Below are 16,913 nucleotides of genomic sequence, written 5' to 3'. Positions count from 1 at the left end.
AGTTCCCCTATTTTACTGTTTTCAATTGTTTTGGGGTGATTCATATGTACAAAACGAATTTCAAGGTTTAAACGATAATTTCAAAAACAATGGTTTATACTAAACTAATAACGATTTCAATAAGGTGAACAAGACTTGTTGGTTGTAATTACATAACGAATGAAATTCATTAGCTTTGGGCGAGCCGACAAGTATTAGGTTATGGTACCATAGGATCTGACAAATCCCGTTATCAGACTACACCCATGGTTATGTGTGGGGGTTATGTAGGTAACGACCGAATCTGTGATTGTTAACTTACCCTTTGGTGGTTTGTTAATACGAGAAACGAGGTAGACGAGTCATGAAGGTTTGAATGTTATTAGCGAGACGACCAAAAGTAGTTTCACTATTAAAACGAATACGATTTTGGGACGAGATACACGATTTGAAACAAGTTAAACGAATTAAACGATTGATTTTGGGTAGTGATTAGATAATGGGACGGGTGTAGTATGATAGAATCATGGTAGATACGCCGCTGGTACATCTTATATATAAGTGCTTCTATCATATTACATTGCGTGTCATTATTTAGTTCACTGGGGAAAACGATTTTGAAACGATGTCACACAACGAGGTTTTCAAAACGATACAAACCATACGAGTTTTATTAACAAGTTTTTACGAGATGTTTACAAGTTGTTATACTAAAACAAATGTTTTTGGGTTAAGAGTCATGGCTATGAGATTTTATAAACTATAACCAATTTGATTTGAGTTGGTTAATTATGTTGCAATACACTTTTCAAAACGAGGTTTGTATTTTGACTCTTGTAGTCTAACGAAGTACTGCAACATATAAACGAGCCATGAATCCGATACTCCCATAAAACCTATGTACTCGCCAGCATTTCTTTGCTGACTTTATTTTTTTACATATATTTCAGGTGGTATTGCTTGACGTTTCCGCCACAGTTTGTTGTTTTAACGTGGTCGGGATGTGACAGTTTATATATTAAATCTACACGTTTTCATAATTACAAAGTTCAGTATATAAACTCATAGTCACTTCACCTGTTTTCATCACGTTTTCCTAAGAAGATATCATACTTTCAGGAAAGTCGAGTAATATAGTTTATTCAAATGGCCTCATTCACAGATGCAAAATCGGATGATTTCAAGCAGCGTTTTGTCAGGCAAATCGAGGAACAGGTGTATGAAGACAGGGCTACTCTTCAAGAGTTGAAGAGATGTTTTGATGGATTGCAGGTTGGCCTGTTCACTAGAGAGCAGGTTTCCAGAGATCTTATGCGCATGCCTTCAACTTCCGATCGTGAGATTTGTGTTGTTAGTAATATAGAGTGCGGTGATAGAGACGTGGAGTTCATGGCGATGCTGAAGGACATACATCGAGAGGTTCAGCAATCGATGGAGTTGAAGCTAAAGTTTCTTCATTCTTGCTGTTATTGTTAGATTTGAACTTTAATGTTGTTCAGTATGTGATGTAATTATTGGACTTTTAATGTCATGAATAAATGAATAAATTTTAAACTTATGAATCTATGTTGCCTTTTAGTTTTACTTATTTAGTTTTTTAGTTTGATTTAGTTTAATTATTGGTAAGTCAACAGAAGTTTAATAATATGAAGGGTTGGTTTGATGGCGAAGAGATAATGTTGATGTTGAATTGTGTCTGAACATCTGTTTGGTAAGTCAACAGAGGTTTAATAGTATCAACGGTTGGTTTGATGGTTAACATATTATGTTGATGTTGAATTCTGTCTGAACATCTGCTTGGTAAGTCAACAGAGGTTTAATAGCATCAGGGGTTGGTTTGACGGTGAACAGATGAGTGCAAAGATAAAACAAATGTTCAGAATTTGATCATTGATAGTAGTTTTTTGAAGAATCTGCTGATGATGAAACAACTGTGTATGCTAACGACTGTTTGATTTACCACTGTTGACTAAGTGACATAAATTTAAATAGTATTAATCTTTGTTGTCGCATCTTCATTTTAATTATTTCAGTTATTCCTAACAGTGGTTGGGCTAATAACAGATGTTAGACTTACCGCTGTTGAGTTACACTGATTGAAAACAACTGTTTTTGAAACTTATGCTTGCCTAAAAACACATCTACTGTTAAATGGTACCGTCTGTTATCATAATTTCTGTTTTTCCTAATGACTGTTCATTTACTATAGTGTTGACTGCTGACTGTCATGCATTATGATAACAGAGGTTCTGACGTGGACAGATGTTAGCTAAAAATAAAACAACTACTGATAGTTATCATCTGTTGTCATAACTTCTGTTTATCTAACGACTGTTTGACTTACACTGTTTCCAACGACCAACAGAGGTTTCCAAACACATTTTGTTAGACATCTTTTATTAAGTTTGTAAATGTAAATAACAAATTCAATAAGGGGTGTATGTGTAAATATTTTTCATTTGTTGAAAATATGGGAAAACGAAAACACAACTGTCATTATTTCTTTAGCATTATTACACATCAAACATCTATCATCTGACTTCTTTCAAAAATCTCTTCTTCCCAGTCATTTTCTAGGGTTTCAACTTTCTTATTCTCCGTCTTCTACACTTGAGTCACTAGAGGTTTTGTTGTTTTTTCTTCAACAACTGGTATGTAAATTCATATTGTAATACTTTATATTGTTTAACCGATTTTAATTCAAAAAAAAATCAAATCCTATCTTGCTACAAATACGATTTTAAGTTTATTGCTATACATTCAAGAAGGGTTTAGTTTGGTGTTTGAATCATTTGTTGATAACATATTAAAATAGTTATTATTTGCAGAAAATTTTTAACTCATACTCTGTTTCTATGATTAATTTCAATAGATACTCTGTTAATACAAAAAGTTAATGTTCATCTTCGAAGCCAACTTTTTAATTTCAATGTTTTAACATCTTTACTGATTCAGGTTTTGTCATGTATACTACATTTGTCATGTATACTACATTTGTCAAGTTTCTTGATAACCCAGAATCTTTGAAACTGGTGTGACATGTTTTTATATACATAATTTTTTTATTGAGATATATATTTAGCAGTTGTTATAGTTTATATTTTCTTACACTACTTAAAAATTATATACAGGATGTACCTATAGCCTTTGCTAATCAAAAGTGGGGAGATTGTTGGCAAAAAAACAAGTTGCGAATCTATCATGAGTCTGGTAAAAAGTGGTTTGTGAGGGTCAGAATAGAAAATTCAAAGCCAATAATAACTGATGGTTGGGACAGTGTTGTTAAAGATCTCAATTTGCCGAGGGATACTTTGTTGGTTTTCAGAGTGTTAGGTGATTTTGGGCTTGAACTTTCATGTTTTGTTGATGGCATGTGTGGTGAATCTTATTTCACGTTTAATCGTTATGCAAGATTTGGTTTTACGGTATGACTATTGATCTTAACTTGAATCCTTTTGCATCTTAAATCTGTCAATGCTTATTCTCATAAGTCACATACTTCACATATAGTATTCATTATTTTTAATTTTATGCAGGTAATCGAAGACTACTTCATTAAACAATTTTACGAAAACAACCCACCAAGTGGCAAATTTCAAATCTGTTATAAGGGTTCCTATTGGAATGTTGAGGTGTCTAAGGTTGATACGAACTTTGTATTTGCTAGAGGATGGCCGGAAATGTGTAAAGATGTTGGAATACTGGAGGATGATTTGCTTGTGTTTAGCAGAATTGATGATGTTGTTTTTGACATAGTAGTTTATAGAGATGAGACTGAGATTTGCTTTTCGAAGAAACCTGAATCTGATGATGATAGTGTCCTTGAGATATCGAAGGCTGATTATGTTGAGAATATATTCAAGGTACGTATGTATTTAGTATTAGCAGTAAAGGTTTTAATTATTTTAGCATTATACAAATTCTTCCATTAATGTTGACCAGGACATCTATGAGGATGAAGAAGTAGTGTCTGTAGGTGAAGGAAGAACCGTTACTCAGGTACTTACTAAATTATTAAAATCATTTATTTTTAATTTAAAACATATAAGAATTTAATTTTTTACAACTATTAGTAATGATGTTTACTGATGTTACATTTATCCAATAATGTATTATTTAGAAGAAGTTACGAACGAATGTCGAATGCACGTCGAAGAGACGCATGTCTTCACGATTGAATAAAACACAAGATGTAAGTTTACCGTGTTAAAGATTGTTATATTACTATGGTTATTAAAGTTACTCTATGACAACAGGTTAAGAAGAAAGGTAAAGTTACTTCTGGGAGAAAGGAGACGGTCAAGAATATGACTAAGGGAAATGCTGCCTTACCTGTCGACACAAGTGATCATATTGGATGTTCTTCATATGCTCACAAAGTTAAGGTATCTATACTCGCCACTTAATCTGTATATCTTATATAAACTGTTTTTTTTTTCATATATTCAATATTCCTTTAATTCACATGTATATGTTTACTTTTTCATCAAGGAGAAAAGAGCCGCCAACGTTCAGAAAAAGCTTATCTATAGAAATAAGATTATAAAGACTGCAAAAAAACATTCTGGATATCTTCTCGAACCTGAGTTCTTTCATTTTTATCGCAAAGGAGACTATAGGCTGGTATACCGTTTTTTATAACAAACTAATGATTTATGTTTATTTGTCTGACTATTATTTTTTTCCACACAATACATGTAGCATCTTCCTGTTGAAGTTACCAGACGAGCAGGTCTTTCTGTTGATCTTCATCCTTTGAAAGTTCAAAACATGGTTGGAGTTGTGGAGGTTTATGATGTTAAGTCAGAGTTAAATGATTTGAAGCCACGTTATGCGTTAGACGGTTGGCGAAAGTTTATGACTGAGAATAAATTGAGGTTTGGTGATATGTTGCACTTCACATACGTATCTTCGGAACAGAAGATCATATTAAATCAAGTTACCTCAGTTTAACAACGACATTTAAGTATGTTCTGATATCAGATATTATAATTATGAATTTTTTTGATGGGGAGATTGTATGTTTTTTTTAATTATTAACTTGATGTTTTGCTGCTATGTATAGCTAACATGATAAAACACTGTTATTAGCACTTTATGTTTTATATATAGATGATATCATGCTTCTTTTTGCTAATAATAACTGCAATTAGTAGAAACTTGGTTTATTAATCGCAAATGTGACATTCTTCTGCATTTATGAGTTTATGAATTCAGAATAATGGATGGATGTATATGACTGTATTTGGCATGATGATGTTGTGTTTCATGTTGTCAAAACCAGGGTTTTAACATTTGTTTGACTTTTGGTCAATAGTTAATTGAAACCCATGTTAGGTTCAACAGTGTTTTGAAGAGGAAAACATTGTGAGAAGACAGTAGATCTGATTAAGTTAAACATCTGTTCAGACTTAAACAGATGTTTGGCCTTTAACAGATGTTTGGACTTTTATATCAGAGGTTTGGACTTAAACAGATGTTTGTGCTTAAACAGATGTTTGGTCATAAACAGATGTTTCACCTTAAACATATGTTTTGCCTTAAAAAGATGTTTGGCCTTCGATATCAGATATTTGGACTTAAACAGATTTTGGCCATAAACAGATCTGTGGCGTTAAACCAAACATCTGTTTAAGGTCAACATATGTTTGACTATTGGTCAACATCTGATTGACTTTTGGTCAACATCTGTTTTAATTTTGGTCAACATCTCATTTAGTATTCAACAGAACTTTGAATAACTCAATATCTGTTTAATTTGTTGTTTCGTTTTCTTGAATTCTATGTAATTTTGTAAAGTAGTACAAAAACAAACATTTTTACAAAATCCCAAATCACCCTATCATCAAAGTAATTTGTAAAGTAGTTTGCTCTCAACATAATGAAATTACAGTTGAATAAAGCTATTGATCATTAATTTATATCAATTTTGTAAGTCTACAGTAATTATTTCTTTACCCTCTGTCAATATATGTTATGCATGTTTTTTTAAGAAACGACCCGTGTTTGCATACGGGTCTTACCGCTAGTACTATATAATAAAAGAAGCCACCTTGGGGACACATATCGCTTTATGAGGTGGTCTCAATTAAAATTTGTAGAAGAGATTTGATGATAAAGATAAAGATAAATGATAACTATATATTAATTATTAAAATTAAAAGATTTTGATGATAAGAATAAGGATAACTGATAACCATATATTAATTAATAAATTAAAAACTATATATTAACGTTTTTATTATTTATAAAGATAAAGATAGTTTAATTGTTTATATAAAAGTTTATAATCTTTATCTATATCTTTATCTATATTTACTATCTAATAACCGACGGGTAATGAAAATAAAAAAAATAACATTTTTTTCTTTTAACGTTTTCTTTTACTTTTTCCGCATATTAATAATTATTTAATTTAAAATTTCATCGATTTAACCATGCGTAATACTTAAGTTTCTAAACTATTAATAAATAAGTAAAAAATAAAGTAAAATGTTAACTTGTGTAATACACAAGTTTCTAACCTAATAATAAATAAATAAAAAACAAAGTAAAATGTTATAATACATCAAAGTTCATTTTTTCAAAAACATATATTGACGACCATATGTGTTAACCGATTATATTACATTTAATCAACCCGTGTAATACACGTGTTTATTCAACCCATGCAATACACGTTTTTTAAAGATGTAACTTTTCATTATGGGAAAATGTCACAGAATAGTAACCATTTTTAAAAGTGTTCTAATTAGATCATTCGTGTCATTTTTGTCCCAATTAGATAATTTAACATTCAAATCAAGCCATGTCCTTTTTTCCACGTGTCAAGAAAAAAATGGAGCATAAGATGTTGGGCTCAGATTATTTTAATATATGAAATTATATATATTAAAAATAAAAACAGTTTAATTACATTAAATTTAAAAAAACAAGTTACAATTCACGTCACTCGAGTTAGCATCAAATAAAAGGGAAAAAAGAAATAAAAATCCAAATCACCACGGTCACCTATGAAACGGATAAAAAAACCCTTAATTTTAATGAAAAATGAATATTGAGTGACCTAATTGGAACTTTTTTGAAACTTGAGTGATCTAACTGGAACACTTTTATAACTTGGTTACTATTCTACAAAGTTACCACATAATATATAAAGTTATATTTATTCAACCCGTGTAATACACGTGGTTATAACCTAGTATATTAAGGGTGTGCACGGTTCGGTTTTTGGGTAAAACCAAAACCAAAACCAAAACCAAAACCAAAACCGAAAGTTTGGTTTTTGGTTTTTAAAAACCGTTCGGTTTCGATTTTTTCGGTTTGAGTTATTTCGGTTTTAGCAACGGTTCGGTTCGGTTTTTCGGTTTTTAAAACTAATTATGTAAGATTCAAAACTTAAAAGGATAATTCAAAGTTTAAGAATCTTTCTTAAAGTTTACATTTAAGTTAATATATTTAGTCTTTTAAATTAATATTATTCACATAAACCTAACCTTCTAATATATTTTAATGTTTCTCCAAAGTTTTTGTTAAGACGCTTTCTTTTATAATACTTTGAAAACTATTTAATTTTTATATTAAACTTTGTTAGTTCTTGTAAACAATGGATAATTTTAATGATAAATGAACATGATAATGTTCTTATTATAAATATTTAACAAACAAGAATAAAATTAATAATTCTTAGTAGCATGGGTAAACACTTAAATAACTTAAACATAAAAATATATAGATTTGGTATACTATTAAAACTTACGGTTCGGTTCGGTTATTTTCGGTTATTGAAAATGATTATCCGAAAACCGAACCGAAATTTTCGGTTATTAAAAATCCAAAAATCGAACCGTCGGTTTTTGTTTCGGTTCGGTTTTTTCGGTCCGGATTTTTTGATTATTTCGATTACGATTCGGTTATTTCGGTTTTCTGCTCGCCCCTATAGTATATAACGAAGAAAAGAAACTAGTTGGCAATTTATTCTTTATTTATATTTCCCTCCTACCAAAAGCTTTTTCCCCGATTCCGAAATTTTGAGAGCGGGAAATCTGCCGGAAACCAATCAACCATGAGAGGCCCCGCCGGACGCCGTCCTCAAGCCACCACTCCAACACCGGCAGATCCATGGCAGTTCTCCGCCGGACGCTCCGTCTCCCGTCGCGACTCCGACGCCAGTTTCTGCAGCAGCCGTCCGTCCTCCGCTCACTCCACCGGCGCCAATCACCACCGCAACGCCGCCGTCGCCATCACCGACCGCTCCTACCAACTCCACGCCGTTTCCACCATCAACTCCTTCCTCTCCACAACCAACTGCCAGGTCACACTCAAACTGAAACCCTTACCATCGAACAGTAACATTATCGAAACCCTAAAACACGTTCTCAAGTGCCTCGATTATCCAGTTGGGCAGAAGTTAGAGGATGATTTGTATGCGGTTTTGAAGTTCTTGAATTGTCCTATTAAGATCAACAAATCTGCGTTTAAAGCACCTGGAACGCCTCACTCGTTTCCTAGTGTGTTAGCTGTCATTTATTGGCTTGTACAGATTGCAGTGTTTAACGACTACCTTGGGAATTCGACTCAGTCGCAGTCGATTTGTGGAGATAGTATGTTTGTTTATCATAAGGATTGTTATTTGAGATATATACAGGGAGATGATGATGCTGTAGAAAAGCTAGATGAGGATTTCATGGGGAAATTTCAACAGGTATTCTTACTAACTTTTGTTTTTTATTTAGTGTATGAGCCAGACGAGTTGACTGAACAGTCTGTTATTTGCGTAAATGTGAGTGCTTCTGACTAATTATGTGAACTGTAAGCAGGATAGGGTTTGCCAGTTTGGATGATTTTGTTAGGTTTATTTGCTGATAATTCGTTGGATTTGTGATTTAATTTAAGTTGTTTGCTAAGAGTTGAGTAGTTTTATGATGAATTTTGTATAATTTTTAGGGATTCGGGTTAAAGTTTTGTTTGTTACTAGAGAAACTTGGTTGCTATTGTGTAAACTTATCCTAACTAATCATCGTCATCATCATAATACTCGGTAAATCCCACCAATAGCAAAGCTAAGGTAGGGTCTGAGGAGGGTAAGATGTAGTCATGTAGACAGTCTTACCTCTACGTCGTAGGAATAGAGAGGCTGCTTCCAGTGAGACCCCCGGCTCGATAGTAGTTTTGCATCAAGCCTTCAACATAAGGCACATAACACCCGACAATCGGGATAAAGGCCAATTAGTGCATGGACCCTTTTGTCTTTCGGCTATCAACGCCACCACATGATGCATGATTAACCGTGCACCGCTTTTAATGTTATTTTCACGAAAGTAGTAAAAAACGTTAAAATTAGTGCAATTTCACTTTTGCCCCCCGAGGGCGCACACATATATACATTATATGTGCACAACACAAATGGGGCGTAAACTTATCCTAACTAACTAAACAGTAAAGCTTTTTAGGCTGATTGAAATTCCTCTAAATTCGATAACAGGAGAAAAATGTGTTGTTAGAGAATGGAAATGTGTTATCAGCAAATGCGAAGGATTTGGAAGCAAAACTGGAGGCTATGAAGTCTGGGCCGTCATTGAAGGAAGCAAAGGAGAAGGAAAAAAGTACGTGTGAAAAAGATATTGAGAAGTTTAATGCTTTGATCGAGCAATTAAAGGTTCTTGAGGGGAATGTTGAGAAGCAAATGGAAGAAAAAGAGAAGGGACTTAAGATAAAAGTGGAGGAGAGGAAAAGGATTTGTGAGGAGAATGAGGAGTTGAAGAAGAAGGTGGAAGAACAGGGTATTAATATGCGGGATGCGGAGAGGATGAAAAGGGAGTTACAGTCAGTGGTGAAAGATATAGGAGATACTGAGGATGAGCGGATCAAGTGGGAAGAGAAGTGTTGGGATCTGAATGCTGTCATTGGGACAAAGTTCAAGGAGCTTGAGGCACTTCAAACCGAATGTAACCAGGCTATCCGAAGGTACCTTTTATTTGTTGCCTATGATATAACTACCAGTGATAATTTTACAGGATTACTGTTAGAATTTATTATTTATGTCATGTTGTTTGATAATCTTTTGGTTCTCACTTATGGTCCTAATGCTGGTGATTATGAAACATGGAATTAAGTAACTATTTGGACTTCCATTATGTGCAAAAATGAATTATAGGCTTGTTTAGGGCCAGTGTAATTGTTTCTCATCTGTTCAGATGGAATTTGGCCTGAAAATGTGCCTGCACGCCTGAGTGTAGCCGTAATGCTGCACTGCACCTGGTCACCTAGGCGCGCGCCTTGTGCGTTATTGACAACTTAGAGTACAATAATTCAGTTGGGCATTATTTGAAAACCGATTGACCTCTCGAGCATCTATTAAATCAGGTTGTTTGTTCTTTGTGTGTTTTATTTGCTAAAAGTGTTGCGGTTCTTTCAGTTCACATGGATGACTATTTGAATATGTGGGATTGAGATGGCAACATGGGTGCGTTGGGCTGGTTGGTTAACAGGGTAAAATAGGTTCAAAACGGTCGGGTTGACCCGAAAAACACTTTTTACCATTTCTTTAAGTCATTCTATGGACTTTCATTATGTGCATAAAATGTGTTATATAGGGAGCTTTTGTAAGAGTTGGTGAAACCAGTGTTATGTATCAAGAAGCGTATCATAATTTAATCTTCTACTGTCTAAGGAGAATTGCAATTGTTTAGGTTAAAACTAGGAAGTGACATTCAGTACGAGCTGAACGCAAACGGTAAAACAGCTGCTGAAGTGCTTGGAATGGATTATAAAACAAGATTGGATCCTGTACTGAATTCTTCACGTGATGAAGTAAAGAGAAGCTCAATGGAGAATCTGGAAACTCTGATGTCTCTCCAGCAACTATCCCGTGACATTGCTGCCAAGATTGATGCAAAAAGGAATCGTATTGCCATACTTCAGTCACGAATTGATGAGGTAAGTCCCATCTACTTCTGTTTTCATTTTCTCCGCCCTGTCTTAACTGACTATGATCTTTTGATTAGGTGGAAAACCAGATGATCACAATAAAGAATGAAACACAAGATTACACATCCAGGTGTCTAATGGAGGCTAGCCAGTTGATTAACAACTTTGAAGTTGAGTCTCGTAAAGTTGAGCTTGTTGAAAAAGAAGCTCACCAATTTGTTCAGGTGACATTTTTTATTTGTAAGTTAAAGAAATAAAAACAATGTTTTTGAACAAAATGAATATAAGTCGAGGTGGTTCAGGTTCAGTCAGTTTGGGTAATGGGTCAAAAACAGATAATCGTTTCCTTGTTCAAAACACAGTTTTGTTTGTATAAAACTATTTTGCCAATTATGATGTTGTTGTATAATTTCAACAACCATCTAATCTTTTGTTCAATCAAATGATTTAGGTGGTCTTAGTCAACTTTTGTAATATTTGTTTGAGATTGAGCTGGGATATATTCTCGAAATCTCCAGTTAATCATTACTCTTTTTGTTAATAACGTAACTAAAACATAGTTTTCATAAGAAAAAGAAAAACTATATGTTTTTCGGACTTCATACGAATTTCTTAAAATATTTATTTTACCAAGTTGTTTTATGTTGTGATAGATTTTCTTGAATATAAATATTTTTATATCAAACATGTTATTTACATTGGGTCATGTTTGTATTAACAATTTCTAGCATGTAAATATCCTACATTTTAAAGTTTTCAATCATGCCAGATAAAATGTAAATAAATGTGCAATTTTTGTGCATGACACATCAGGTATAATTTATTGTTTCTATCACAATATAAGTAACTAACTAACTAACTAACTATATATATGTGTGTGTATATATGTAAAGAGTTCGAAGGCGAAGTTACAGGAAACAATGACACAATGCGAAGAAGAGGTTCAGCTGTGTGCACGCGAGCTGTTTGCATTGATTGATTCGGTGTCGAAGTACAAAGAGTTTACAGCTTGCAAATTATCAGAAATAAATAATGCGGTTTCAGAAACGGCTGCTGCTATAGCACAAGCTCATAAGGATGCACTAACATCCTATCTTGCGATTTAGTTCTTTATGATATTAGCATGCTGTTGTCGATGTCATGGCGTAACAGTTCTAGCTTTATTGAGTAACTCGAACCCGAACTTGATTTAAGCTCAACGTTTTTAACTATCTAACTTTTCTAAAGAGTAAATTGCCATTTTAGTCCCTGAGTTTTGTCCAAATTTGCCAGTTTAGTCCAAATAGTTTTTTTTGTGCATCTGGGTCCCTGACTTTTACATTTTGTTGCCATTTTGATCACTTTGCCTAACTCCATCCAAAAACTCCATCTTTAACCAGGGGTATTTTGGGGATTTTCATTTTAAATGTTTTTAATTGCCATTTTGATCCAATTCAAAAAATCAAAAAAATTCCAAAAAATCAAAAAAATTCCAAAAAATAATAAAAATTCTAAAAAATCATAAAAATTCTAAAAAATCCAAAAAATTCTAAAAAATCCAATTTGGCGCGAACCGTTTCGACCCGTACCGTTTCGAATCTGAACCGTTTCGACGCGAACCGTTTCGACCCGTACCGTTTCAAGCTGAACCGTTTTAAGCCGAACCGTTTCGAACCGAACCGTTTCGAGCTGAACCGTTTCGAACCCGAACCGTTTCGAGCTGAACCGTTTCGACCCGTACCGTTTCGAAGCCGAACCGTTTCGACCAGTACCGTTTCGACCCGAACCGTGCCGTATCGAACCGAACCGTTTCGAGCTGAACCATTTCAAACCCGAACCGTATCGAACCGAACCGTTTCGAGCTGAACCGTTTTGAACCGAACCGTACGGGTCGAAACGGCACGGGTCGATACGACACGGCTCGGTTCGAAACGGCTCGGTTCGATACGGCACGGTTCGGTTCGAAACGGTTCGGCTTGAAATGGTTCGGGTCGAAACGGTTCGGTTCGAAACGGCTCGGTTCGATACGGCACGGTTCGGTTTGAAACGGTACGGGTCGAAACGGTTCGGCTTCGAAACGGTTCAGCTCGAAACGGTTCGGGTTCGAAACGGTTCAGCTCGAAACGGTTCGGTTCGAAACGGTTCGGCTTAAAACGGTTCAGCTTGAAACGGTACGGGTCGAAACGGTTCGCGTCGAAACGGTTCAGCTTCGAAACGGTACGGGTCGAAACGGTTCGCGCCAAATTGGATTTTTTAGAATTTTTTGGATTTTTTAGAATTTTTATGATTTTTTAGAATTTTTATTATTTTTTGGAATTTTTTTGATTTTTTGGAATTTTTTTGATTTTTTGAATTGGATCAAAATGGCAATTAAAAACATTTAAAATGAAAATCCCCAAAATACCCCTGGTTAAAGATGGAGTTTTTGGATGGAGTTAGGCAAAGTGATCAAAATGGCAACAAAATGTAAAAGTCAGGGACCCAGATGCAAAAAAAACTATTTGGACTAAACTGGCAAATTTGGACAAAACTCAGGGACTAAAATGGCAATTTACTCCTTTTCTAAATGTAATTTATAAAAGAGATTTCCAAGAGCTATTCTTGAAAAAAACTTGAACCATGAATGCTATAATTTTTTGTACAGGTGACATTTTGCTAAATAGGGTGACATAAAACATGTTTGAAGACTTCCATTATGAGAAGATTATTTCAAACATTTGAACTCAATTGCACTCTATTAAGATCCATTGAATTTAATAAAACTATAACTTATATAAAGTAGGAGTATTCAAATCAAAATCAGTTTCAAGAAATATGTTTGGAATTGCGAAAACCACATAATTTATTTGTATTCAACAGTTAAAACGTTTCCTAAAGTCTCAATAGAAGGATACCTCTACCAGTATAGAACAATCAACTCCATTCATTAGAACAGCTTCCATCGAGTATGTGCACCGAACCGAAGGAATCCACACACGATGAGTTTCAAACCCCGAATACAAGAATATGTTAATGTAAAGCACCAAGAGAAAGAACTGAATGAACACGGACTCCTTTTAAAGGATACAACCTGCATCACTCTCGCGCAACTGGCAATCCATATTTGTGACAAAGTATGATGTTTACTTTAATTAGTTTGATGTTTCACTTTCAAAATTCAGAATTTCAAATTTTCCCTTCAACAAACAAAATCTTGTAGTATTTTTCATAATTCCAAAAACCTAAAGCCGGAAACCTAACGAAAGTCGGTCAATCATGAAAGGCCCTGTCAGACGCCACCCTCAAGCCGCTACTCTAACACTATATATTCACCAACCAAGATTCCGACGCTAGTTTCTGGACCACAATATTAATGTAGTTTTTTAATAGAAAGTAAAAGATAAAAGTTTAAAAAATGAATATGTACAGTTAATGTCTCCGGTGTTCGGTTACCGAACTTACAAGATTACATCACGAAAATTAAACTCACACCATCTATCCCAGTCTAGGTTAACATATCCAAAAACGCATTTTCTTTGATGATGTCCACCGTTCAGATGAAGTTGATGTTCGGATGAAGTTGATGTGGTTATAGGTGAGAAGGCAAAGATTGGTTCCAATGACAAAAAATATGTCATTTTGAACTTTTTATATGATTGGTTAAATATTGTATGCATTGGCCCATTAAATAGGTCACTTGCTAGATACTTGTTATTTATACACTCTATAAAGATTGTAACATAGAAGACATATGAAAATGTCATCATCATCATCATACTCAGTATGTCCTACCAATAGCAAAGTTAAGGTAGGGTCTGAGGAGGGTGAGATGTAGACAGCCTTACCTCTACTCCGTAGAAAAAGAGAGGCTGCTTCCAAGACATATGAAAATGTATTATTGGTAAATATGATAAAAGTAAATCAAGACACAATTAAATTAAATATATCATATTAATCAAGAGGAAACTTGTGTTCACAACTTACAAATGTCAAAAAATATAAATTAGAAAAAAATGAGAATATTTTTCTAAGTCTTCCTCATTTTAAGCAAAGAATCTTGCTCATCATATCTTTTTCTTTTCTTCATCAAATTAAAAAAAAAAAATCCTAAACAAAAAATAAATCAAAACTATGACTTTACAGACTTGACCTTGCCTTGTTCATAACCATAGTACCAAAGATACCATTTAACAAACTTCCTCAACCCGGTAGGCAGATCCGTAGTCGGTTTATACCCGAGTTCGCGTTGAGCTAAACTTATATTCGCGTGTGTAAATGGAACGTCGCCATTCCCAGGCATATCCACCACATTCTTCTTCGCTTTCATCTTCAAATTCTTTTCGAGTATACTCACGAGTGTCGGTACCGTAACAGGCGAGGTATTACCCAAATTAAAAATCCTGTACGGGGCGGGCCCCTTTTTCTTCCCACCCGACCCGGTACTCTTACCTGCGGTATCCAACGACCCCACACATCCTTTCACAATATCATCAATATACGTAAAATCCCGTGCCAAATCTACCCCATTCTTCCCACGATACACCGTTATTGGTTTACCCTTTAAAATATTTTTCGTAAACGAAAAATAAGCCATGTCAGGTCGACCCCACGGCCCGTAAACCGTAAAAAATCTCAACCCGGTTATCGACAACCCGTAAATATGATTATAAGTATGTGTTATTTCTTCACCCGCCTTTTTCGTAGCCGCGTAAAGCGAAGCGGGTTGATCCGTCCGATCCGATTCTGAAAACGGAACCTTGTCGTTTAACCCGTAAACCGAACTCGAACTCGCCCATACAACCGCGGGTTGCGGGTCAGCTGACTTGCATTGCTCAAGTAATGTAACCAAACCCGCAATGTTACTATGAACATACGACTTAGGATTCTCCATCGCGTACCGGACACCCGCCTGTGCAGCCAAATGCATTACGTGTGTGAAAGCAACAATTTCAAAAAGTTTTGCTAATACATTCTGATCGTTAATATCAGCATTTATAATAAAAATATTTTTAGATTCCAGCATCTTCCTTCGAGCTTTTTTCAACGCCGGATCGTAGTAATCGTTGAAGTTATCGATTCCGACGACACCGTCACCGCGTTTTTTCAACGCGAGTGACACGTGTGTCCCGACAAAACCGGCAGCGCCGGTGACGAGAACGGAGAAGCCGTTTTTCCGGTGGATTTGTGAAGATGAAACAACGCGTTTCTCCCAGTGGGGTCCGGTGACGCTCCGGTGAGATGTGTGGTGGATGTGGTGGTTTCCGGTGGCGATGAAGCTTAAATACGACGCGGTTAACGCGATTAGAAACAACGCCCATAGGAACATAGTGCTCGTGGATGCGAAACACCGGTGAAAAGTGCGGCGGTCGCTCTTGATCTTCCCGGGTGTTGATGGAAACAACTCTTCATCCATGTTAGATTGATGAATTTGGGTATCTGAAACAGATTTTACGAAAGTGAATTCTGGATCCGAAAATAGGATTGCAGGTAGGTAAGATCGACTTTACCTGCTAGACTGAGGAAAGAAGGTTAGGGTTATATAGTGGAAAATGGAAGTTATACGCGTGAACTAGTCAATACTGTGGAGGCAGACAGCTCAAATACAGAGGGAATTTAGGGGATGGAAATTGTAAATTGAAAAAAATAAAAGTATATTTTATTTTTGATTTTTTTTTTACAATAAATAAAAGTTTGTGTTTTAAATAGAAACAAACAGCTAATCAGCGGCATTAATTAAATTCAGTGGACTAAGGTGAACATGGTCACCATGATCTATTAAAATATTAATTAATAATGTGAAAACAAAATGTTGTAAAGAATAAAAACGCGGTGTAATTATTAGGTATAGTTTTATTTGGAAATAATTTTAATTAATTGGATTTTAAATGAAAGCAGCTTTAATAAAGTTGAAATATGTTGCTCGGCTCTAAAGTGTAAATTATTTAATTTTCTTTTATAAATATAATCATTGTAAATGATGTTTTGATACTAGTTTTGGTAATCCTATCATATTACAGATTCTTTGGTTAATGAGTATCATTTTTGTT

General features: G+C 34.8%; 2 protein-coding genes across 2 annotated transcripts; one reads left to right on the top strand and one right to left on the bottom strand.

The window, feature by feature from the left end:
- Positions 1–7,972: 7,972 nt before the first annotated feature.
- On the top strand, positions 7,973–12,119 carry LOC110928922 (kinetochore protein NDC80 homolog). The gene is made up of 5 exons (XM_022171970.2): positions 7,973–8,683; positions 9,464–9,945; positions 10,671–10,917; positions 10,986–11,132; positions 11,802–12,119. The coding sequence occupies exons 1-5, from the start codon at positions 8,045–8,047 to the stop codon at positions 12,012–12,014; spliced, it is 1,728 nt and encodes a 575-aa protein (XP_022027662.1). The 5' UTR covers positions 7,973–8,044; the 3' UTR covers positions 12,015–12,119.
- A 2,679-nt stretch (positions 12,120–14,798) lies between these two features.
- On the bottom strand, positions 14,799–16,390 carry LOC110928921 (UDP-glucuronate 4-epimerase 1). Its single transcript, XM_022171969.2, has one exon. It carries the CDS (start codon positions 16,277–16,279, stop codon positions 14,996–14,998), a length of 1,284 nt encoding a protein of 427 aa, XP_022027661.1. The 5' UTR covers positions 16,280–16,390; the 3' UTR covers positions 14,799–14,995.
- Between the last annotated feature and the right edge of the window lie 523 nt (positions 16,391–16,913).

Source organism: Helianthus annuus, chromosome 3 (assembly GCF_002127325.2).
Source record: "Helianthus annuus cultivar XRQ/B chromosome 3, HanXRQr2.0-SUNRISE, whole genome shotgun sequence".
NCBI lineage: Eukaryota > Viridiplantae > Streptophyta > Magnoliopsida > Asterales > Asteraceae > Helianthus > Helianthus annuus.
This window is presented reverse-complemented; position numbering and strand designations above follow the sequence as displayed.

Bases quoted from the DNA above. Each gene is read 5' to 3' on its own strand.
- LOC110928922 (XM_022171970.2), top strand. From the start codon at position 8,045: ATGAGAGGCCCCGCCGGACGCCGTCCTCAAGCCACCACTCCAACACCG. The intron at 8,684-9,463 runs GTATTCTTACTA...ATTCGATAACAG, and splicing joins TCATGGGGAAATTTCAACAG to GAGAAAAATGTGTTGTTAGA. The intron at 10,918-10,985 runs GTAAGTCCCATC...TCTTTTGATTAG, and splicing joins TTCAGTCACGAATTGATGAG to GTGGAAAACCAGATGATCAC.
- LOC110928921 (XM_022171969.2), bottom strand. From the start codon at position 16,279: ATGGATGAAGAGTTGTTTCCATCAACACCCGGGAAGATCAAGAGCGAC.